Source organism: Lathamus discolor, chromosome 2 (assembly GCF_037157495.1).
Source record: "Lathamus discolor isolate bLatDis1 chromosome 2, bLatDis1.hap1, whole genome shotgun sequence".
NCBI lineage: Eukaryota > Metazoa > Chordata > Aves > Psittaciformes > Psittacidae > Lathamus > Lathamus discolor.
In genome coordinates, this window is record NC_088885.1 from 32,265,298 (window position 1) to 32,290,108 (window position 24,811).

The window sequence follows — 24,811 nt, forward strand, 5'->3', positions numbered from 1 at the left end:
AGGGAGAAAGGAGGGAGTGAGTGAACGAGCTGCGTGGCTGGGTTTAAACCACGACAGTGATCATTAGGTTAGAGACCATTCTGGTTCTTACTGTAATAGCTACGAGACCTGAATGTGGGTCCCGCATGTGGACCTTTTAAAGACTTTATTACTATGTAAGAAGAACGCAGGGAGGGAAAAAGATGGACTGACCAAAAGGAAAGGCATCTCCTGGTTTCACCTCTCCCAGTAGTAGGTGGCTGCCTGTGATCACCATTAGTCACTATGTACAGCTAAACAAACTTGCACTGATTTCCTCCTTGACTGCCAGCAAGCATCTAAGATACACGGTACTGAAATCTTCTGCAATTGATGGACAAGTGTCCACACATCCCACCAGCACCCTTCAGCTGGCGGCCACCCCAGGTTTTCCACGATTCTAGCAAAGACACAGAATCATAGAATAGTTAGGGTTGGAAGGACCTTGAGATAATCTAGTTCCAACCCCCCTCACATGGGCAGGGACACCACACACTAAACCATGTCACCCAAGACTCCATCCAACCTGGCCTTGAACGCTGTCAGGGGTGGAACATTCACAATGTACAAGATGAGTAAAAATGAACTACTTACTGGGTGGGGATGTAAAATTTCACATCCTGCCTGGAGTAAAGGGTATCACTGATGCTGCCACTGAGCTGTGATACTTTACCCATAGCTCCTCCACAGTCACCTGCAATTCTCAGGGTACTTCAATCCAGCAGCTGCCTTGCTGGCCATTATTTCACTGTGCCAACTTTAGATGATGCCCCAAAGAGAAGCACCACCTGCTGAAATCTACACTCACTGGTGCTTTTGGCACATGACCCACATTGCAGTCAGAGGAAAACTAAACACTGCTGAGGATGTTATGGCACTTCTCAAACTAACGAACTTACTGTCCTTTTTCCAGTTTGCTGTGTAGAAACAACAATCAGTAAACACACACGGACATTTATTTTACTTGTCAAACCATCACAAACACAAAACACACCCAACAATAGTAAAAATGAGCATTCCTAACTCTTATAAATGAATCCTCAAAAACAACTGTAGTACTTTTAGCAACAATGAAATACCTTATTGCTTCTACTGGAGAGCACGGAAAAAAAAAAAAAAAAAGCACCACCACCAAAACCAAATCCAAAAAGCCCTGCTAATAATTGCTGAAAAATCCCTAGGAAACTAGCCAGCAAAGCAGCATTTTGGCTGCTGCTGTACACAACGAGCCTCTTCCCCTTTTCCTGCAGATCCCATCTAGCCCTTCCCCACATTCCCACTACATCCCTACTCATTAACTTCACAAAGAGGTTTTGGAATGCTCAACAGCTTACTAACTCCCTTCACCCTGAATTTGCTTTCCCAATGCAGGAAGAGGGTAAAGCTATGTTAAAAAGCATGCATACACTCTACAGTATGCAAGAAAAAGCCCAGGGTGTTTAGAGACAGTGATAAAGATGAGAAACAAAAATTCTTCAGTACTGTGGGAAAGCCACTAAAATGCTACAATCAGGAAGACAATGCAACCTAATACTCATCTGTAATGCAAAATTACATCTGTTTCACAATGACAGTGTCTGAAATATTTTCTGATTTATTAACCATACTGTACTGATGCAGACACTGGTCAGAAAGAACAACAGCTACTTGAAAGAGACTGTCTGCATCTCTAGCACCTTCACAGATTTTATCAGCAGCTGACGGCAAGTGAGGTTAGCAAGTCGGAGATGATGCTACAAGAGATGGAAGAGTCACACCACCAGTGAAGCAAGGGGAGCAGGATCACTTTTTCAGTGGTAATGAGCCATTAGATTGGCTTAGGGGGAAGGTTCCCATTCAGCCAAGTCTGCCACTGTTATTTGTGAGTAATAAACTTTTCCGTATTCAGTTTAAAAGATAAAACGGTGGAAAGGTACATATTCAATACTGCACATCAAAGTCAGATCTTAGGGGTCAGGAAGTGCTACCAGATCTATGAATATTACTACAAACCATGTGATACTGGGTAGGAAGCCTTCTGTAAATCCTTCTCTAGTCAAATGATTAGACAACAATTTCTGATCTCTCTCTGTGGATTTCTTTCTTCTTGATAAGAGAAGAAATGAAACTCATCCCCTCACCTTCAGAAAATGCAACTTCTTTAGGCACCAACACTGAAATACCATTTCCTCCCTGAACTCTTCCCAAAATCAACTGATTTCTGTCATCTAAACTTAACCAAACATTAGTATACTTTCAAGACTGGCTTTGGCAGTCAAAAAAAAAAAAAAAAAGCTACAGAAATTTTGCAATCTGAATTTCAGTGCTCAGAATCTAAGATTAAATCTTTCATGAGAAAAATATATTTTAAAAAAATTAAACATTAATCTTCAGATTAATGAAACACTGAGATTTCATTTGCTCTGCCATACCTATTGCCAGCAGACAGTGCTTATCTAATATTAATTTCAAGATTTTCTTCCGTTTCAACCATTCTGAGGGCAGAATTCTGACTGGTTTCAATAACACAAATGTATTTATGATTAGTTTCTTCTTTATCCCTTTGAACTTCAGTATTAATAGATATAGTACTACACTCTTTACTTTCTATAAGAACAATATGATGTATAAGCAAATTATATTAACAGGTTTATTACCCAAGACAATCTCTAGGGCTGCCACATACACAAAAGTAAAATCACCTATGGAAAGCTTGAAGTCTCATCCTCAGCTCAAGAGAAAAAATAGCTACTACACCATCACCACTGCACAGTGATAGTGCTCTTACATGTCTAACAATTTGGGAACAGATACAAAGGTCCCATATATTGACTGTGCCCATGGGTCCCACATTAGTGTGCATTAACAAATAGAATCAAGTTCAAAGATGTCAGATATACCCCTCCTAAACTTATAGCTCAGTGCCCCGGGATAGGACTATAAAAGTAAATGGAATTTGATAAAACAGAGACCACCAGGGATGAAATCAGATGTACAGCTAACCTTCCAGCCCGGCTGGGAAATGACTGCTTTCAGGCTGCATTGAACAAACTGCACTGTTTAGGGGGATCTCTACAAGAATAAAATGAACCCTGAGAAACAGAATTGGAACATAACTGGAAATTCACACTTAACTCACTTCCCAGGCTAGTAACTGCTCCCTACTTTGCAGTGGCTCAAACCTATTTTTGATAGAAGTTTGGAATCGATTTCTTTATCGGAGGAAATAATCAAAGTGTATATACCTATTTCCACTCAGCAGATAAGCATCCCCCTGGTCTTACCCACCCCTTAATCCTGAATTAACCTAAGAATAACCCACAAGCAATGCATGCAACCCACAAGTTTAACCAAGAAATAGCTAATGCATTGCGCACCATCATGGAAAAGTATTTAGAAATTACTATAATTAGATAGTCATTTGTAAAAATTAAATTAGTCATATGACATTTAACCAGGATGTGGTCTCTGCTCCTGTGGCAAGAACAGATGTAATGAGCTTTTATTTCCAAATATATAATCATAGCTTAAATTCCAAGTCTGTAACAAATATCCAGGGCATACAGCTCTTTTAAACATTTTTTTTCCAGATAAAAAACAATGTGTTAGATCCATTTCACTTATAACACAATGCAATGAAAACACATTTTCAGAAGCACTTTGTAATTACGGCCATTCAGAAGACAACTACACCAAGAAGCGAAGGATTTTATACACTGCCAGCACAGGAGCTTGTGACCAAGTTATGAATGTTGCTTTAGTGTGCACAGATCACATACCTGAAAGCTATAGGTTTAAGTTCATGTGAGTTTTGCTGCTGAATTCAAGAAATAAAAGCACGTATCTTCTGTTTTATAACTGTAATGAGATGTAGTACAGTGACTTTATACCAGCCATGTCTACACCAGGAATTTGTAGCAGAATTAAATACTTGCTCCAAATTTCTTATGAGCTTCATTTTTACCTCACAGCCAGCCCTTGAAAAGTTTTTGGAGCAAAGAAGTAGGTTCCTTTGTAGATCATCATACAAAGCACAAATTTATACTGAAAGCCAGGTAACTTTTTTTTTTCCCCTCCCTTCTTTAACGCTGACACAAAATGGAGTAATTTTTCACCCCCTACTACCAGGAGATCTCTAGTCCTCATACCAAGACCAAGACAACCACCAAACTCCACCAACAAGACTCCCTCAGCATCACACACCAAATACCACAGGGCTCTGTGGCTTCTCCTCTGATAAGCACACCTTTTTCTCACTTCTTACTTCACCTTTAAAAACCTTGTCAGTTTATCCTCCTCTTTATTCTTCTTCTGATCAACCTCCTTGTCTTTATTCTCTTTTCGGAACCCTACCTTTTCTCCCTACCTTCCTGCCTCCCTGTCTCTTAGCCCAACATCTTGCCCACACCCAAGGGCATCTCCTCAGAGCCAAGCTGGCAAGAGATGTATTGCTAAAGGGGTTGTCACAACTGTGGGCTGAAGAGGTGCTGCCCACTATGTTGCCTTCCATTACCCAATGGTACCAGGTAATATTAACTGATCTTCTGACTCTAGCTGAATACAATGATGGGAGAAGCATTCTTTAAAAAAAAAAAAAAAAAAAAGAAATAATTGAATATATGGAAATTGCTCTTGAATGGTAAAACCACCATCAGCTGTTGTGATCAGTGTGCCAGTGAACAAGAGATTCAGAAGACAGTGCTGTGGTTTAGACCCAGCTGTTAACTCAGCACCACACAGCCACTTGCTCACTCCCCTTTTTTCCCCTGCCCAGGGAAGGATGGGGAGAAGAACTAAAAGAATGTAAACCCCACAGGTTTACATAAGAACAGTTTAATAACTAAAATACAGTAATAATAGAAAAAATACCAACAGGAAATGATGAGAAGAAATGAAAGCTCAGAAAACCCAAGTGATGCAAAATACAATCTCTCCCCACCCACCAAACCATACCTAGCCCAACAGAACATGGATTTGGCCTTCCGAGTGACTCCCCACAGTTTATATACTGGGCATGACGTGCTGTGGTATGGAATACCCCTTTGGCTAGTTTGGGTCAGGTGTCCTGTATCTGCTTCCTCCCAGCTTCTTGTGCCCCTCCTCACTGGCAGAGCATGAGACTGAAAAATCCTTGATCAAGCTGCCTGCTACTTAGCAACAACTAAAACATCAGTGTGTTACCAGCACTGTTCTCAGACTAAAGCCAAAACACAGCACTGCACCAGCTATTAGGAAGCAAAATAACTCTTACAGCTGAAACCAGGACAGACAGGATACCGTATTGCTCCTTGCCCGTTATAACCTCCTGACACTTCGGTAGCATTCGACACACAGTCTGGCTAAAGGAGAAACAGCCTGTTTATTCAGTCTTGGGTTAAGGACAATCTCTTTTTCACAGACACTCAATTCAGAGGCCAAACAACAGTCACTGCTGCCATTGTCACAGACCAGCACCTTCTGAAAAGGAGGAATTCTGTCTTTCTGATGTGAAGGCACCATGGGCATGGGATTGCAGGTCATTCAAGATGGAGAACAGGGCATTCCTCTTGCATTAAAATCCTCAAGATGCCTTAATTTAAGATGCCTTTATTTTTGACCTTCATTTAACCACTGCAACTCTTGATTTTCTTAAGACTGGTTCAGGTGGAAACATTCCTCTCAGCCCCTTGTGCAACTGTTTGTCACCAGGTACAACAGACATCAGCATAGCCTCTCACTGGGGTATTTCCCCAGCACTAAGGCAACCACAAGGACACTCCACCTCTGCTTCGAGGCACAAACAATTCATATCTCCACGTAAAATCAGCTGGATACCTCAAAGCTCGTACTATCTTCACAGCACACAGGAAGGCATTGGTGACTATATCACACAGCTCAGACTGCAGCCTTGAGCTCATTTGCGGAAGTCACAGCTCAATTTTCAACAAACTACACTCATCGACTTTATTCCAACACTGCGTTCATACCTGTTCTTGTAGAACAGCGTAACAAACTCCACTACAGGGAAGCATCCATACTTGGCTGCGGAAGCCAACAATTCACTTGACAAAGATCAATACAGTCAAGTAGAGGAGCCCAAGTCCCTAGCTCACAGCTTGACAAACAGGAGTGTCACTCCACTCTGTAGACCTGTCCTCTTCTCCCCAGCACCACCACCAAAACAAAGTCTTGATAAAACCAGCATATTTGCTGAAGTTATTTTAAGGAACTAAGGTTCTTCACAGGAAACTATTTAACATACAACTTCACAAAAGACTGACCTACTCTTAATAAGCACATCTGAATTTCGTGCAAAAGAATTAACTGCAAAGTAATTTCAAGGTATTGCTACTAAAGATGCTTACATTTTTAAACTTGGAAAAAAAAAATATTTCTCCCATGCTGTTTTTTTGCTACCTTACAATTAAAAGACCTATGAATAATGCTTATTCTGCTGGGGTTTCTTTCAGGAGGAAGAAAAGAAGCGCTTATTTAAGGAGTTTCACTCACCTTTTAGTTACAGAGAGCGCGCTATACTGAATCAAAGTGTCTGGTGTTGTTACACTACATATGGGCATTCCATTTAACTTAAATGTACCATGAAAGACTTTTTCCCTCAATTTGAAACCCCAAAGTTCCATGCCAACAACTTTCCTGAACTATACTTGATCTTTTTTTAAGAGGACAAGAATTTCCCATATGAATTTCCCATATTTCCACAACAGCAGTGAATTATCAAAAATTATCAAAAATTTGCTATCCAATGTGTATAAAGTGAAATTCTAAAAGAATTACATAAGCAATATTTATCCAATAATTCCCAGTCTCAAAAAAACCTGAATTACACTGACTTTTAAGGGAAATTTTCAGCATGCTGAAGTCTGGAATCTGGCCTGTCCCTGGTCTATCCATGCTTATGTAAAACTTCACAGAAGAGATAAAAACATTTCCCTGTTTCTCTGTGTCTTGCCAAATACTATTATTCCTGGAGAGTAGCCAGAGCACCCATGTGGCGGTTAAGACACACAAACCATATCCTCAAATGTCTGAGCACATGAAATACACTCCTGCAGGTGTTTGGGTCCATCCACCCACAGGTGCACTTTGGATATTGTAAACCCTGTGAAACACAAAATCAGATTTTGAGAAACTCAAGTTACTTTACACTGAATACCCTATCTCTTAATATTGATATTTCAGGTTATTCCACTAGATTCAAGAGAAGGAAAATATTTATGATCACCATTAAAGCCACTATCAATTACCAACCAATTATTTCATTACTATTGTAATTAGAATCAGTCAAGAAAAAGGATCAAAATTTGAACTCCTTTCATGATTTAAGACACATGAGCAGTTACATTAATCTCAAGTCACCATTAGAAAAAAGGCACTAGAAAAGCAGCACTAGCAACAGGATATAGGGTAACATGAAAAATGTTCTGTGTTCAGTCCTTGCTCTGTTCCCCTGTCAGCGGTCTATTATCTTTAACCATTCCACTATGTCATGACATTTGATTTAATTACTCTGATTAATGGAATTTTAATTTAATGGTTTGCATTAACTCTCCTTAATGTTTCCCACCTTTTTCTGAAATATAAAAGAGGGAAAACCAACTGAAGCCAAACCAACAATATTCCAAAGAGCAAGACTTTGGAGTAAAACTAAAGCAGATACCTTGTTTTCTTCCTTCCATTATACATTAATAACGTCCTCTTACAATAAAAGCCCTACACACATACACACACAAAGGGCACTTTTGTTGTGCCCTCCCATCCTATTCCAAATTCCGGAAAATGTACATAGTGTTTAAAGGTAAATCTGGCAGAAAAGTATACTTTTCAGTTTCTGACTAAGCGAGGAAAAAACATATACATCTCTCAACTCTTAATGTCTCCAGACATGAACAATTCCAAGAGGAAGAGGAAAAAAGCTCAAAACATAACCAACCACAAAACCACAATGACCAGCTGCAGAGGATTACCAACATTTGGAAAAGGCATCTTTGAAGACTATTGAAGTATTTAAAACATTATCTCACTTTTCTGGTTACTCTGAAGATAAAGAGGAATCCACCCAAAAGACCACTGTAACTGAGATAAATATGGGCGTTGAATGTCACCATGTTTTGGAATAGGTTACCCTTTCTGTAACAGAGGTATGACTACATTAAACTTATGTAAAGACTTAAAAACAACGTGTATCCATTCAAATTGTATTTATTTAATTACACTGTTGTGCAAATAAGTTAGGTCCATATAAACTCCATTTTGTTGTATGTACAACCTATGGCGTTAGAAAGCTGATTGAGCCAGCTGGTGTAAGTGTCTGCCCCATCCTCTGGAATGCGCATCTTCAGACACTTTCTCTGTCCATCAGCTGGTTCTAGAACACGATCACCACTTCCTTCATCCCCAAAGTAGACTGGAAGGGGAGAGGGAGGAAACGAAAGTCAGATTTGCAGCATGTACTTCCTTTTAAATGGATATTTGGAAAACACAAATCTGGAGGAACAGCCCTATAAATGTACAGAATAAATGCTAGACCCAAAATACTGAAATAATGCCACCTTTAAAATAAAATTCAAGCCTACAGTGCATGAATATGTGCTCAGAGAAATAAGCATTTGTAAGCTTTGTATTAGAGCAAACACATGCTTCTGGTATCTATGTACATAACATGAAATGCATGTAAGTGTACTCTGCAGAGACACACGCAGTCAACCAGGTCTCAAACTGCTAGCGAAGCTAAACATGAAAACACGGTCCAAACAACAAACAACTCCAACAAGTCAGTTCTTAAGACAACAGAGTTTACTGAAATTCTAACATGATCTTGACACTTTTTTCCAAAAGTTGTACTGTTAGAAGTAGCTCCCTTGAATCACCGCATCTTAAAAAGGGGATATCTACACATTGTAACTCTGTGAAGCTAGAAGAGTTAATACGTGACTTTGCAAACAATACAGTCTACCAATTCTCTGTCTTAGTAATACCTGGTTCTTTATATTAACCAAAGTTATTTCAAGAAAACAGAAGTGTCACCCCTTCTTCAGAGCTTTAATTATTTTGACACAAGGAAGCCCTCCAATAAAACTCACATACCACAAGAATTCAAGTATTACTAATGCTATGATATTGCAGCATTAATAAACACCCCTATGAAAGAGACAACATGAGCAAATGCACTTGCTTCATGACAATGACTAATACTGAAGGACAGAGTGCTTTATTTCATGCAACCTTTATGCAGTGTTGCTACCATATCTTCAAAGGCAGAGGAAGACTGGGTTTTGGTTTAAATTCATGGTAGGGAGCTGAGAACTGCAGGAACTTGCATAAACTAGCCCTGCAACAGATTAGAGAGGCAGCTTCCATTGAAAAGGTACAGAAAGTCCCATATATTAAAAGCCATTCAAGGTTAAAAGAAAGGCCCTCTCAAGAACCTGTGTTTGCTTGCCTTCTCATATGAATTTCTAAAGAAACAAAGAACCTCAAGCAGCCATGCTTTCACCCTAAATAACGAAAAACCCCAACAAAATGGATGAAAGAAACCTTCCCAACTGCTGCTGTCCAGAGATAATACCCCAAACAGTGACTACCTGCGCTGGATTTGCATGTACATTTGGAATAGATACGTACCTCCAGATGGTTGGCTCAGGCATTCCAGGATCTGCACCTCTCTTAAAACCTGAAGCGAAACATACATTACAAACATATATGTAAAAATATATATGTGCAGATGCCAATGTACTTAAATCACTATCAAATTATTCCAGCCCACTAAGCCGCAATAAAAAAGAAAACCCATTAAGAACTGCTATTTTTGAAGTTGTATATAAACATAAATAAAAATTGCACGTTCTAATCAGGGTTAGAAAACAGAGAAAATAAGTATAAGTGTACAGTTTTCTGGTTTTCCTTTAATTCTTACCTGCATCTTTATCTGATTTAAAATTCAGGGTCAACTAGCTATGTGGGACAGAGGAAGTTATCAAGACATACACACAAACACACAGATTTTCAGTGTTGTTCAGAAAGCAACCTAGTACCACCAGTGACACCCATAATTGGTACAAGCGAGCACCTTGAGTCCTAACAGGCAATGTTCTGCAGTAACACCTGATACAGAACTTACAAGTAATATTTCAGTAACAGTTCACTCAATGTAGAATGACAGAATTCTAAATGCTGTATCAATTAAACCCTAAAATCTTCTACTTTCACTGTCACTTTTTGAAAACCTACCTAGTTCTAAAGCCTGCAAAGAAATAAGATGTTTGTGAAACTACTCACGCCCAGGAAAATGGAAAGCTAATTATGAAGAGCTCATGTCCAGATAACTCAAATACCAATTGATCAAAACAAACTAGAGAAGCAACTGAAGGTTCAATGTATGAAATATCTTTGCCCACTGGACTGCAACTTAAGTCTTGAAGCAGAATCATACACTTCATGCACTGTTCAACATGCGGTCTCCTACACTTGCTACCTAGAAATGGATGTTATATGAAAAATATATTATTTCCCTTGTTTACAGAAAATAAATAATGTTGGCTTGCCTGAAACATAGGACATGAAGGTTAGTGGAAAAACTTCCATCAACTTCATGGGCACTGGGTTAGCTCTTCGAAGATAACCTTATGTGATTTGAGACTATTAAACATACTGATCCACTTTCTTTGGTTGCCATGCTGTCCAGCAAAATCACTTTAAAATTCGTGAAACTGTTATTAGGAGTTACACTCCATGTGTGTGAATATGTCTGGCTTCCTCTCCTTCCAGTACTTTAAAATAAAAAAGGCAGATTTAACAAAGCCTCACTGGTCTAATTTACCTACACAACAAGGGCAGACACTTCAAGTGTAAAAAAAACCACAGACCAGTTACCTGTAATTGCACTTTCACACACCAAGCTCCCTCTTACATCCCTTTAGCATGCCATCCTGACCTAGAGACCCAGAAAGCCTTCCAGAAAAAGTTTAAAGCTAATTCTGAAAGTTTCCTTGCCTATGCTTAGTTTAGTGTCTATTACATATACACAAGGGTCAATACACAAATTTACTTTGAACTAGTGACATCAAGAGCTGTGCAGCCTCTTGCACTTGTGCTGCATCACACCTTCCCTCTCAGACTCGAATGCAATCCCAGAACAAAAGAAGTTCTTCCCATTCTACCAGAATTCAAGTGCATGTCACCTCCAAAGTAAAGGCAAGTAAAGGTGGCACCTACACACACCCCCCCCATCTGCTTACGCTTAGAGAAGACAAATTCAGAAGAAGGCAATACAGATGTGGAATAGCACACTTATTTTCTGGAGGCATGAGGTTAACTACTACAACTTTGCTTCTCACTGCAACATAACAGAAACATACTAGGCATGCTAATACTAGTACAACCATAAACACAATTAGATGGCTTTATATGACTTGAAGTTAACTTATTTCATTTCCCCTGGTGTCCCTCGAAACAAAGAGCATCTTTCCCATACTCACAGATACTGTCATAAAAGTAAAATTAAAAACTCAGCAAGCGCAAAACTAGGTCACAAAACACTGCTGAAATTCCCACCCAAAAGATACCAATTGAAAACAACTGACAAACTAAAAATGGAAATACAATTGAAGTTTAAACTTAATACTGCCAATTCAGGGTTGGGTTTGTGTGTGTGTGTGTGTGTGTTTGAAGTGACTTCTCGTACTTGTTAAAGCATGAATGCAACTTAAAGAGACCAACTTTTCCCTGATTGTTATCTACTATGTGAACAATCAAGGCCCTGCAAATCTGAAGGGCTGTATTCCCGTCAATTAAAACAACCTATCAGTTTGGACTGTAAACACACCAAGCTCCCAACCCTCCTTAATGTTTGCATTCCATGCAGAGCACACCTGCCTAAGGTGTTTTTCCCAAAAGCCCAATGGTAAAACAGATTAACGGCAGGAATCAGTCTTTTTGGAACCCCTTGTCATAAAAGAAGTGAACAAAAGTGTCAGGCCTGTTGCACACATTCGTATTTTAAGTGGGTCAGGTTCTTTAATGAAGACAGCTGATGGCACACAGCCCAAACAGCAGGACAACTACCATGTGATAGTGATGCCTAGCCAGCCCCGGGACAGGAGCAAGTGAAACACATCCTGGGCACCAGCCATGACATCAGGGCAACCACAGCAGCTCATAAACAGCACCCACACCATTTTGGCAAACTGTAACCTGCACCTAGCTAGAAATTCAACCTCAGCCACAAAGCTGAGGCGCTACGAAGCAGAACTCCGGACGCACACAGCTTCTCCTCACACACGGCTCCCTACGGCAAGAAAGACGCAGGCGAGCCTGCTAAGGCCCTGTCTCTAATGCATCGTCTAACCGCAGCTTCGTTTGCCGTTAAGCTGCTCTGATGCGCGCTCCGCCCGCTGCCCAAAGGGAGGTCCTCCCATCACTAGGCACGCGGAATCATCCACCGGGAAGGGAAGAGAGCAGAAAAGCCTTCTTAAAGACGGGAAAAAAAAGAAAATCCCCAACCCACTGTCCCGCCGTTTTGCCAAGGGCGAACCCTCACCCGACCTCGCCGCACCCATCCAAGCAGCCGCCGTACCTCAGCACTCCCACGCCTCACCCACCCGCTCATGCGCGGGGACAGGCCGCAGAACCCAGGTCGCGACAGCGCGCGCCTCGTCCACGCACGTGCCCTTGCCCGTGCCCAACCCCCTCCCCCCCTCCCCAACCCCCTCCCCCCTACCCCCACCCTCCCCCCACCCCCCCTCCCTCCCCCCACCCCCCCTCCCTCCCCCCACCCCCCCTCCCTCCCCCCACCCCCCCTCCCTGCTTCCCTCCCTCCCTCCTCCCCTCCCTCCCCACCTTACTACTGACGGGCAGTAACGGCCCTGGCGGGATGGGAGTAGGGGGGGGTATATGCGCCCCCGTCTCTCAGCCTCGCCAATGGCCACCACCTTCCCAGCCCCCCAGACCTCTCTTTCGGTGCCCTGTCCGGCACTGACCGAGATAGAGCACAACGGGAATGAAGCCCCAGCGGATGGCGAACTGCCCGCCCTTAAAAAGCTGCTGTAACCGCTGCCTGGCTTCTTTGCTAAGCTTCGGCATGCCGGCGGCCACAGAGAGAGGAGCCCAACTGCCCTTACAACCCTGCGCCAGCGCTGGTGGGCGGAACCCCATCGCGCAGCCGGTGAGTGACGGGGACGAGATACCGCCTCGGCGGCTGTAGTGGGAACGGCGGGGGGCGGTTCTGGTCTGCCCTGAGAAGGGTGAGAAAATGGCTGCCGTGGGTTCCGTTGCGTTCCGCTCCTCGGCCGCCAGCGTGCATGCGTGATACGGGCTCTCGGCCCGCAGCCCGGAAGAGATCGTCTGGCGCCGCCGCGCCGGCCCCACGAGTTGGGGTCGATGGGCGAACGGCAGTCTGTCAGAATCGGGGTGTTTGTTCGAGGGTGAGGGAGTTACAAAGCTGTAAGTCTTCTCTGTCTGCCTGTAGCCACTGCGCTTATGTATTTGTGTTTCTTTTCCGGAGCTGTCAAGGTGTGCACGCTCTTTGCACACTGCCTCTGGAGGCTGGCAGGAGTGCCTGTTGGTAAATGCAAGGTAGAGGTGGAGTGGTAAGGAAAGTATTTCTGGGTGAAATTGGAATTGACTCCCCATCTTTGATAGCAGACTGTGCAATGTGTCCAGTCTGTGGAAGAGTAGAGTTCTGGGAGTAAAAGCTTACGAGATACATGGGGAAGGGCATTCTGGATTTAGACCTAATATCTAAAAAACGCCAATACAGATTTTAGGGCCTACTGTTCTTACAAACTCAAAGCCCAGATAAAGTACTGGGACACTTTCTTTTCTGACTGATAGATGATTGGTCTCTGCAAAAACCCCTTGCAGTGCCCAAATTATCTGTTTGACGCCACTGCTTATGAGACATCTTGCTGTGTGATGTCCGTGGCCTTGACTCAGACAGTTATGTCATATCTGTACCATGTTTTTGTGCTCTCTCATGTAGTCTTGCTGCTTTTTTCTATAATGCCAGATCTAGGTCTTCAGGTGCTAGTACTACTAGTGTGGCTGCAGTATCAGCAGTCTATAACATGTCTGCTAACTATATGAAACTCCAGTCATAGTTTGAAGGCAATTTAATTACATATGGAAACTCTGAAAAATGTTCTTAGAAGTCACTCTGTGTGATAGTGCAGAAATCTACTCAGTTTTGTTCACAGCCATGATTTACAGAACAGACACATTTAAAGTTCTGCCTAAGGCAATTGCTTGGAGTTCTGTAGCCCTTTTGTCACATTGAGAATAACAACATGTCAGTGCTTTTAGATCCAAAAAAGAATTCAGGGCTGTAATAAATACCACTTACACAGATCCCTCATTTTGTCTTCCAATGTGGATGCCTGTTCTGCCATTCTGAGATTATAAAAATACAAGCTTATAGGTGACCCCTTGCTTTCCAGGTATGGATAGGTAGCAAACTGCAAGCCACATGAGGGATTCTCACAGCCCACAGCTTGCTTTTGCCATAGTCTACCCATAATGAAGATGTGGGGGATAAAATAGTGTTTTGGTGATGTGATAGCACAAACATGCTGTCATGTTACAGAATGCACAGAAGGCCTTTCCTTGTGTGAACCAATCAATATGTATTGTGCATTCATGTGCATTAAATGTGTTGATGTGACTGACACACACCTAACAATACCCAACAAATAAAGCAGAGACATAGCATTTGTAAGTGTCTTCTTTATGAACTGAATAGCTTATCCCTAAAGAAAGGTTAGGCACCAGTGCTGTAGTTCATCTGGAGATGAACATCAGCATGAAACATGGACTATAAGCCTGCATCTTTCCCAAAAGAACATGTGTTCATGACATATGGTACATGATGTGATCATATCTCATGTTTTCTTTATATATTTTCAGCCACTGGGGTCAACAAAGTGTGCTTCAAATGATAACACAATAATGGAAGCACAGTTGTTTCAACTGACTGTGTAAGAGGTAGTTTTGCTTGGTGAAGTCTTTGTCAGTGTTGGCTTACTCCACTTTTCTGCAGAAGTTGAGCAGCTGGGCTAGGTAGAAAAATACTAGCTGAGATACCTTCATTTCACTTTTAAAAATAAAGGGCTTCCAGTATCATCTTGCAGGTAGGGCCTTTTGCAGTTCGCTATTCAGCAACCAAGATGATGTTACTTCAAAATAGTACCTCCAGATTAATGAAACACTTTCAGTAATCAAGAATTTATGGAAGATACAAATGAAGTAGTATTTCCCATAAATTCTGAAGTAATGTGGTCCACTTTCCTGTGTCAGTCTTGCCAACTAGTAATAGAAATAATTCATCCATAAAAGACAGAGCTGCCTCTGAAGTGCTGTTTGTTGCTTTATTTCTGGGTGGTGTTAAAGGTGAGTTTGTACTTACCAATATGGACACCTGTTCCTACCCTGTCATACCTGGCCTGGTACTTGTATATCAGTGGATTGCTGTATTTCTGCTCCTGACTTTGGGTACTACATAATTATTGTTAAATTACTTTCAGCTTAGTCTTCAGGCTGTGAATTCAATCTTGAAATTGAGGTAACAAGTCTTTCTATCCACAGGTTTGCATTAGCTTTCAGTTTTTTTGGTATATTGCTGATGTCAGACTTTCCAAACTAGTCGAATTGCACAAACATTCAAAATTAGAAAGTTACCATTCTTCTGGACAAGTGTAGTGAAAGAAGCTCATTCATTTGTCAGCAGTGGCTTGTCAAACTCAAATGAGAAAAAGCTGACACCAGCCTTCTTTTCTGACCCTTGCAAAGGAAGAGAAGTGGTTGCTGCAGGAACCTGTTTTTCAGTAGTTTGAACTGTATTGATTTTCCTCTTGTCCTGGTTGTCTGTAGACCCAATCATATCTGTTCCTGCAATGTAGTTACTGTTACAGCTTGTTCTTTTTAAGCATACAGAACCAACTGTTCATTACAGCACACAGCTTGTTAATAATCTCTTACAAATAGAATGTGACCCACTGTATTTGAATTCAGTTCAGAAGGTATTTTCCTTAGTGTGAGACTCAGAAGGTCAAATAGATTACACAACTGATCCAAATGGTTAAACAGCTCTGTCTCCTTTGAGTGTAAATCGGTTTAAGTGTCATACGTAATACAATATATTCTTACTGTGGATGTCCTTGAAGAAGTGTATTCACAGAAATATGCCATATGCACCACCTGCTTCTCTTCATTCCTTCACAATACCAAGTTAAGGAGTAATTTCCAGAGCACAGACACTTCCCTTGGTAGCTCTCATTTCTCATGTTTGCTAATTCTAATGTTTGACTAAAAGCTTGTAGGTTATTTCCTTTAATGATAGAAGCCAGGAACTGAATAGCAGGAAAGTTAATATTTCTTTGCCATAATTTTCTTGCAAACAAAATCTGTGTGGCTTAGAAGAGCACAAGTGCATGTGTTTTGTATGCAAGTAAAGAAAGTTGATTCTGTATAGCTAGCGGGCCAAACTGATGTCGTTTTACAGGCTGAAGCTGAGAAAGGATATCTGTAAACTAAGGAAAGTGACTGGAAAACAGCACTTCCATCGTAACACACATAATCTCATACTATCTGAAGGATCATATTTGCAGTAAACAAAACAACAAAACAGCAACCCCCCCCCCAAAAAAAACACAAAACCAAACACAAAACCAACCAAACAACACAAAACCCAGATCATGCCAAGGATAAGGGGTTGCACTAACTCCAGAAGTTTTCTGTGCCTTTATTTGGCTCCTGTCACACCTAGGAAGTTAGAGGCTCTAAGGGCTCAGCAGTCCTTTGGTGAGTTCTTGGCTTAGCCAAAGGGTAAAAGAGCACCAGTCATCTTCCTGGCACATTGAAGCTGGTGGGACAGGACTATTCAGATAACTGAAATACTGGAAATTGGTCTCTAAAAGCAAAGATGCCAATCAGGGGGCATGAAACAATGAGCTGTTTTGAAGGGAGAAGTAATACCCAGAGAAATTGGTAGAAGACAGGAGGAGGATGTTGTGGGAATGCTGTGGGTACTAGTTAATGTTAATAATTTATAGTGGTAACAATTCCATGAAGGGTATTGGATTTCCTTGATTTTTTGTCTTCATTATCAGCCATAAGGAAAAAAGCAAATACACTTGAAATGGTACATTCAGTAAATATGAAAAACAAGCTCCAATTGCCGAAGTGACAAAAGAAAATCAGTAATACCATATATGCTTGACAGTTTTTTTGTTACTGTCCTGGGTTGAGCAGCAGCAGTCATTTTTCTCCTTCTTAGGAGCTAGTACAGTGCTGTGTTTTGATCTTTTGGCCTTGGAACAGTGGTGATAACGCCGATGTTTTCAGTTGCTGCTCGAATGTTTGGTCTGGCCAAGGACTTTCTGAGCCTCATGCTCTGCCAGGGAGGAGGGGAGGCCGGGAGGAAGCAGAGACAGGACACCTGACCCAAACTAGCCAAAGAGGTATTCCATACCACAGCATGTCATGCCCAGGATGTAACTTGGAGTGACCCGGAAGGGTTGGGACTGCAGGGTTGGAGGAGGTATCGGTCGGTGCTCTGCTGGGGGGAGTGGGGCGAGTTATTGGTCAGCTGGTGTTGAGGTGTTGTATTCTTTCCTCTTGTTATTTCCTTTAGCACTATTATTATTAGTGGCAGCAGTAGTGATTTGTGTTATACCTTAGTTACTGGGCTGTTCTTATCTCAACCCGTGGGAGTTGCATTCTTTTTGATTCTCCTCTCCGTCCCTCCAGAAGCAGGGGGAGGGCAAGAAGGGGGGGAGTGAGCAAAAGAGGTTTGTGGTTGGGTTTAAACCACGACAGTTCTTTTTGGCGCCCAACGTGGGGCACGAAGGGTTGAGATAACGACAGAGATGATCGGATTAATAGTCGTCACAGTGCTGATTTATTGGCTCTCAAAGTTGTTTCTCTTGCTCTCAGAGCTTCAAAATGTAGTACATTACTTAGAGCCGGTATTCCCTGTGGTAGTGTTTATCAAGTGTGGGGCTTGGGCTAAGGTTTTTGTTTCACTGTACTTTATGGCAATGGCTTGTAATACGGGTGGGCTCCAGCAGCAGGGAGAGATGGACGTGGCCGTGGACTTGTACCCGGTCGTCCCGCTGCTCTTCACCGCCCTGGCCCTTGTCCTCGCCTCCGTCTTCGTGAGGCTGCGGGGAGCCGAGGGGGAGCGGCCCCGGGAGCCGGCGGCGGCCGAAGCGGCCCGGGAGAGCGGCCCCGGGGACCAGGCGGCGGCGGGAGCGGGGCCCGAGCCCGGGAGGAAGGCGGCTGCCGAGCAGCGGGAGGAGGCGGCCGAGGAGCCGAGCCCCGCGGAGGAGCCGAGCCTCGTGGCGGCCGAGAGCGTCCCCCGGCAGCCGCCCGCCGAGCCGCAGGTGGATGCAGGAGCCCAGGCAGCATTTCCCAGCAAGGCAGAGGAGGAAGAGCTGCACCCGGGAAAAGAGAAGCTGGTGGTGGGAGAGCCGGCAGGCACGGCAGCTTCACCAGCCCCAGGGACAAGTACAGCAGCGTCATTGGAGGGTTCTGAAGGGTTTGAATGGCCTGTGGATACCCTTGGGACCTGCCTGCTGATTGCGATGGGGATCAGCATGTTGGCACACACACAGAGTGTGTTCTACCCACGGCCATTTTGTCTGATCTCAGAAGTTAAGCAGACTCAGGTTTGCTTCTTGTCTGGGGTTAGACCACAATATGGGAGGACCAAGAGATCTTCCCCAAGGCTGGACAGCCATGAGTGGCAGGGTGTGTGGGACAGTATGAGCGAGTACCTGGTCCACTGGGCCCCTCCAGTGCTTTGGAAGCATTGGAGATGGAAGGCAGCTGTATGGAGTCCCCAGCAACAAGCTGCAGAAACTGCTGAAGGGGACAGTGAATTATTTTGAACCTGGTGGGCCCATGGCACTTCAGGCCATCAGGGCAGAGATGCGACACAGAGACGGACTCATGATCGAGGGGTGGACTTAGCAATGGACACTATTGCCCAGGTTATTCACTAGTGTGAACACTGCACACAGCCTCTCCTGCTCTGAGAGACTGTTACAAGAGATGGCGCCTGACATCATGGACCAGATGGACTCAGCAGCTTTATAGGTCCATGCACTAAGAAATGATCTTTTTCTCTGTGTGTATGTAGATGTATATATATATGTAAGAGTGATGGCATATTGAAGATGTGGGATCTGAGCATGACGTGAATGGTATGGAATAAGGGGTGGATAATGTCCTGGGTTGAGCAGCAGCAGTCATTTTTCTCCTTCTTAGGAGCTAGTACAGTGCTGTGTTTTGATCTTTTGGCCTTGGAACAGTGGTGATAATGCTGATGTTTTCAGTTGCTGCTCGAATGTTTGGTCTGGCCAAGGACTTTCTGAGCCTCATGCTCTGCCAGGGAGGAGGGGAGGCCGGGAGGAAGCAGAGACAGGACACCTGACCCAAACTAGCCAAAGAGGTATTCCATACCACAGCACGTCATGCCCAGGATGTAACTTGGAGTGACCCGGAAGGGTTGGGACTGCAGGGTTGGAGGAGGTATCGGTCGGTGCTCTGCTGGGGGGAGTGGGGCGAGTTATTGGTCAGCTGGTGTTGAGGTGTTGTATTCTTTCCTCTTGTTATTTCCTTTAGCACTATTATTATTAGTGGCAGCAGTAGTGATTTGTGTTATATCTTAGTTACTGGGCTGTTCTTATCTCAACCCGTGGGAGTTGCATTCTTTTTGATTCTCCTCTCCGTCCCTCCAGAAGCAGGGGGAGGGCAAGAAGGGGGGGAGTGAGCAAAAGAGGTTTGTGGTTGGGTTTAAACCACGACAGTTACAAAAACCTTTTTGAATTTATTTTATCTTATAGTTCATGTAATCAGCAACAACAATAAAATCAGAAATAAAATTGCATTGGTTTTAGCTGGGACAGTAAGAATGTGAATCCCTGCTGCTTTATTAACTTGATTAACAGTAATTTCACAAATGCTGTGTTTTCATGGCAAATAAATGCAACTAAACACCCACTGCAAACCAACCAAATGCTTCTGGTTTTATGGGTAAAGGAGAGAACTGAAATTCTTACAGACATGTCTGAATCGCTTCTGTGTCTGTAGTTCAGGGAAACGTCATTCTGTCTAATGGTTTTAGCGTGTCTTTGTTTTTTGGTGCAGAGGGTACATGTCAGGTTGAAGAATTCCTGACCTCTGAAGTTTAATGTCAACACACTTCAGAATAAAACCCGCAACAGTGCATGCACCTCAGAAGGCTGAAGAAGGAGACAAACTGAAGTGACACATGAAAGTTTGTGAAAAATCACCATAAACTTTATGTAGGCAATTCCTGCAAACATCCATTATGCACTTTTGATACTTTCTCTTTAATGTAATGTCAGGGAACTGTGTTAAATTCATCTGCTTGGAAACAATTCTTGAGTGACTATTAAGGAGGAACTTATCCAGTAGGTATTTCATTCTTGAGGATTACATTGTAAATCTGTGCAAATAATACAAGAATGTAAGTAAGAGAAATTTAACAGATTTCCATTGCAGACTGATTCTTTACGATATCAGTAAAAAAGGTCCTATGTTATGACTAGAGATTCTATTTCACTTTAGTACTACAATTAAACTTTCTATTTTTGTTGTGACTTAGCAATGATGGTCCTTTTCTTCCATTCCATTTTAGTATTCCCATTGATTTAGTTTAATAAATCCCAGCTATGCTGCACTACTGGTCTGGGAAACATTCCTTGTTGATTTAAAAAGAGACAAAAATGGAAAGCACTGCAGTCAAAATAAAAAAGACTAGGGCTGTCCAATTATGTCACATGGGAAACATCCGGATTTTGAATGTCTCTTTGTTGAATGTTGGTAATATCTAAATTACTTGAGGGTGAATATGTTTGAGTTTTTCCATTTATCCTATTTTCAAAACATACTTGGAATACAGAGCAGTAATGTATATGAAAAAATTCTGTCCACATTGGAATATCTCATATGAATTTCTGTGTGACACTCATTAGCTGTACTTTGGTAACTCTTTGATAGTGTTTCCAAGAAAACTGATACAGTCAAATGCCCATCTAGAAAATCGGTAAAGTGATCAGAGTGGTAGGAACAAAAAGCAAAGTGATGTAATTTTGTATAATCAATACAATAAACCGCAGCTGAGAGTAATATGGAGTTGAGTGCAAGCACAGTAATAACTTCATTACTTTTCCTTACAGCTTCTGAGGCCAGTGAAGGAGAGACAACAGTCTGAGGTGAGACAGCATTCAACAGAAGCTCATCAAGTGCTTTTAGAGGCCTTTGAGAAGAACTGCTGTTGTGCTTGAAAATTGAGTATGACCTGCTGCAAAACTTTTGTTTAAAACCTTAGTTTCCTATTCTCCCCGTCTTCATTTAATGATGAAAATGAAGTGTTATTTTTAAAGATAATGCTACCTTTTACCATAGGTAGTTCATCTAAAGAAACAACAGATCTTAAATACATGTTTTTATGATTGCAGTACTTGGCCGAGGATGAAAACCATCATCTGATTCCTTGCATTCTTTCAGTGATACGCAAAAATCTGATGGATTAAAGGATTTTCTGAGGCCAAAACTAATATCCATATTTACTCATTCTTTGGTTTTAAATCAAGCTTGCTTTTTTTGCCATCTGGGCAGTGAAGGTTTCAGTATCTCTGGGAGGATTTTCCTCTAAAAATATTTGAATGTAAACTTTGATTTGTCAGTAAATCCCAGCTAGGCTTTTGTTGCTGAAAAACATATTGTTATAAGAGCACGCATCTATAAAGATTTTAAAGGACTTAGAAGATGTTTGGTTTAGGCAGATTTTTACTATGACTGAAACAGGATGAGAAAACCAGTGAATATACTATAGTTTCCAAAGCAGTCTTTGCTCTCAGTGTACTTGTTTTTATCGTAGTTCTGACCTTGTGCATTGTATTAAAGCGAGCAGCCATGAAATTGAGAATGTAAGTCTTTGCAATCAGTTGACAGCATTGCACATGAAAATGCAATATTTCTCTTTAATGCAGAACATAAAACTGGAGCATTTGAAAAATAAGAATTGTAATTAAAAGTCATATTTCTGCTTCCTCTCTTCAGTGAGCATTTGTTGTAACAGTCTCTCTTAGCATCTGTTTACAAAAAATAAACATGCTGCTGAAACCACCTTTTCTGAGAATAAAATATTCTAAAATCGTGATTGATGCACAGCACTGGCTTCACAGTAATGCTTTTGGATGCACTCTTTCAAATTTTACGTGGTAAATGTATACAACAACCAGCTACTAATTATCTCCTGGTTATAAGCAAAGAGAAAGCAAGTAGTAAAGCAAAAGGAAGGACCTCTGAGCTGAAATATACCAGGTGGATGTAGAACACTTCCCTGTGGGTTTTCTGCTAGAATGTTTGTTTTTTCTGGTCATTTACTGTGTATATCCCTAAGTATCCTTTTCCTTTGGCACTTCCCAAACAGGAAGGCTCTTGTAAAAATTAGTATTTATTTTTTTAAAGGTATAAATTAAATTTTAATATAACATAGCTTACATTTGAATAGAATTAAATAATCTACATTTAATAAAATTATTATATGATTAATAAAGCGTGACTTTAATTCTTCAGAGTCTGTATTGTAGCGTTGTCATTGTAATAGTTTTTAACAACTTGTAATGCAAACTACAGAGGTCAAATTATAATAGGAAAGGTAAAATATGTATCTTTTCAGATCTTGAATAAGATTATGCAATCAACAAAGTGAATGTGTTATGTATATTCATAGACTAAATCTTTCTCACTATATCTAAATATTGAACAAATTAGTTAGGTTAACTGAATGTAGGTATTAATTTATCTTGATTGTTCCTTTTGGGTAAATTAACTTCAGAAACTTAAGGACAGCCCTTTTGTCATATTCCTAATTCAGCATGGCCTAAACATGACCAACAAGGTGAGCAGTTATTGTCCTGCTGAGCTCCATCAGAACACACTGCATGAGCTGTCTACTGAAGGTGACACTCCAGGAAGATCTTACTGCCTTTCAGAAATTGAAATGGAACCAGTGTTGACAAAAGTATCAGCAGTTGTGCCTATCTGTATTGTTCACGTTTCAGTAGCTCAGATTTCACTGAAAATTCTTTGAGATCTTCAATACATGGAGGATTATAATCAGTAATTTAGAATTATAATGAGGAGTAATTAAGGCCTTTTGTAGATACCAGAGGGTGATCAAGGAAAGCTCTTTTCTTGCTTTGCAAGTGTCCTGTAGTGCTGTCAGGGTTAAATGAAATGCAACTCATGGTTTTACTATTCTATTAAAATAAAAATACCTTAAAATGGTGTATCTTTGCCTGTCAATATAATATCTGTCCATCTTTGTCTATTTTAGCATAATCATATGCCATATTTAGACCAGAAAAATGTTTTTATATTTTATTAATTTTAAAATATTAAGTAGACACACAAGTATATCTTAGAATCATCTATACATTGACAGCCAATTCACCTATCTGTAAGTTCATCTTAGATTCTTTCCATTAACACATAGACCACCAATGACCTTTCAAGAATATATTTATTATTGTTTCAGTGTGGCAATGCTGATGCTTTTCTGTTAGGATTGTTAAAAATAACCCTCTGCACCTGGGTTGGGGCAAACCCAGGCACAACTACAGGCTGGGTGGAAAATGGATTGAGAGCAGACCTGGGGAGACTTGGAGGTGTTGGGTGAGGAGAAGCTGAATTGACCCAGCCCAGAAAGCCAAATGCACCCTGGGCTGCATCAAAAGGAGTGTGTCCAGCAGGTCAAGGGAGGTGATTTTCCCCCTTTGCTCTTGTGAGACCCCACCTGGAGTCCTGCATCCAGCTTTGGGGCCCACAAGAGGGACATGGACTTGCTTGAGTGAGCCCAGAGGAGGCCAAGAAGATGATAGAGGGCTGGAGCACCTCTGATATAGAGACAGCTGAGAGAGCTGGGCTTGTTCAGCCTGGAGAAGAGGAGGCTCTGGGGAGGCCTTTGAGCAGCTCCCAGTGCCTAAAGTGGCCTACATGAAATCTGGAGAGGGATTTTTTACAAGGGTGTGTAGGGATAGGACAAGGGGCAATGGGTTTAAACTGAAAAAGAGGAGGTTTAGGTTAGACATTAGGAAGAAATTTCGTGCTATGAGGATAGTATTACATATGAAGTACACATCTGAAGAAACCGCATTTTACTCCTTTATTTTAGATTTAGATAGCAGTCACAAGATACTAGATGCTGTTAAGTGTCATGAAGCATGAAGATAACAAGATAAATGACTTAGAGGCTTTTCAGCTTGATCACATCCTCCAGTTCATTCAGTACAGATTTTGTATTCCAGACACAAATGTTGCCTTGGGGTTGAAATTATACTAGATGAATCCATGTGAGTGAGTATAATTAAGATAGTTTTTTTCCTCCCCCAGTAACCTTCCTACTTCAAATATATAAAGGAAAATTAGTCTTTCTGAGTTAAAGAGATGAGTTAATTGCATGTGGGATTTGTGATGGAAAAATCTCTAAAATAAGCATGGTAATGAAAGTTGTTCTGTCACATTTTAGAGGGAAAGGCTGCCTCTAGTGACAGTACTAGACTATTCTCTTTTAGGACATTAGTACTTGACTAGTATATTTAGCACTGTATGTAACAATCATTAATTGTATCATAGCAAAATACTTTTCTGTTGTTTTTCTAGTAAATGTCTTTAAAACCATGTGCAGAATGTTCCTTCCCATATTGTACATTCGTTCCAGCAACTCTTGATGTGAATGATACGCTGGTGGGCTTTTGAAAACCAAAAGAACAAGAATCTGCCAGAAGGC

At 41.6% G+C, this 24,811-nt stretch overlaps 2 protein-coding genes and 1 non-coding gene across 11 annotated transcripts; 2 read left to right on the forward strand and 1 right to left on the reverse strand.

Annotated features, from left to right (window-relative positions):
- Window positions 1–8,180: 8,180 nt before the first annotated feature.
- Window positions 8,181–13,229, reverse strand: TOMM7 (translocase of outer mitochondrial membrane 7). 2 transcript variants are annotated; one of them, XM_065666316.1, is made up of 3 exons: window positions 12,972–13,229; window positions 9,619–9,667; window positions 8,181–8,401 (listed from the first exon to the last, which is right to left on the reverse strand). In XM_065666316.1, the coding sequence occupies exons 1-3, from the start codon at window positions 13,144–13,146 to the stop codon at window positions 8,386–8,388; spliced, it is 240 nt and encodes a 79-aa protein (XP_065522388.1). In that variant the 5' UTR covers window positions 13,147–13,229; the 3' UTR covers window positions 8,181–8,385. The 2 variants fall into 2 exon arrangements, with proteins under 2 accessions (XP_065522388.1, XP_065522386.1); XM_065666314.1 differs by lacking the exon at window positions 12,972–13,229 and adding an exon at window positions 12,569–12,652.
- LOC136007875 (uncharacterized) lies at window positions 12,762–23,312 on the forward strand. 8 transcript variants are annotated; one of them, XR_010609891.1, is made up of 3 exons: window positions 12,775–13,434; window positions 21,192–21,227; window positions 22,898–23,312. XR_010609891.1 is itself a non-coding variant. In XM_065666313.1 (3 exons), exon 1 carries the CDS (start codon window positions 17,853–17,855, stop codon window positions 18,873–18,875), a length of 1,023 nt encoding a protein of 340 aa, XP_065522385.1. In that variant the 5' UTR covers window positions 17,652–17,852; the 3' UTR covers window positions 18,876–19,577; window positions 21,192–21,227; window positions 22,898–23,312. The 8 variants fall into 8 exon arrangements, 3 of the variants coding, with proteins under 3 accessions (XP_065522385.1, XP_065522383.1, XP_065522384.1); XR_010609890.1 differs by having other exon boundaries at window positions 12,778–13,156; XM_065666313.1 differs by lacking the exon at window positions 12,775–13,434 and adding an exon at window positions 17,652–19,577.
- Window positions 21,478–21,565, forward strand: LOC136009528 (small nucleolar RNA SNORD93). Its single transcript, XR_010610590.1, has one exon. It is a non-coding gene; the product is annotated as a small nucleolar RNA SNORD93 (small nucleolar RNA).
- Window positions 23,313–24,811: the final 1,499 nt, after the last annotated feature.

Bases quoted from the DNA above. Each gene is read 5' to 3' on its own strand.
- TOMM7 (XM_065666314.1), bottom strand. From the start codon at position 12,601: ATGAGCGGGTGGGTGAGGCGTGGGAGTGCTGAG. The intron at 9,668-12,568 runs GTACGGCGGCTG...GTTTCGCTTCAG, and splicing joins TGAGGCGTGGGAGTGCTGAG to GTTTTAAGAGAGGTGCAGAT. The intron at 8,402-9,618 runs GTACGTATCTAT...CTCCCCTTCCAG, and splicing joins CCTGAGCCAACCATCTGGAG to TCTACTTTGGGGATGAAGGA.
- LOC136007875 (XM_065666313.1), top strand. From the start codon at position 17,853: ATGATCGGATTAATAGTCGTCACAGTGCTGATTTATTGGCTCTCAAAG.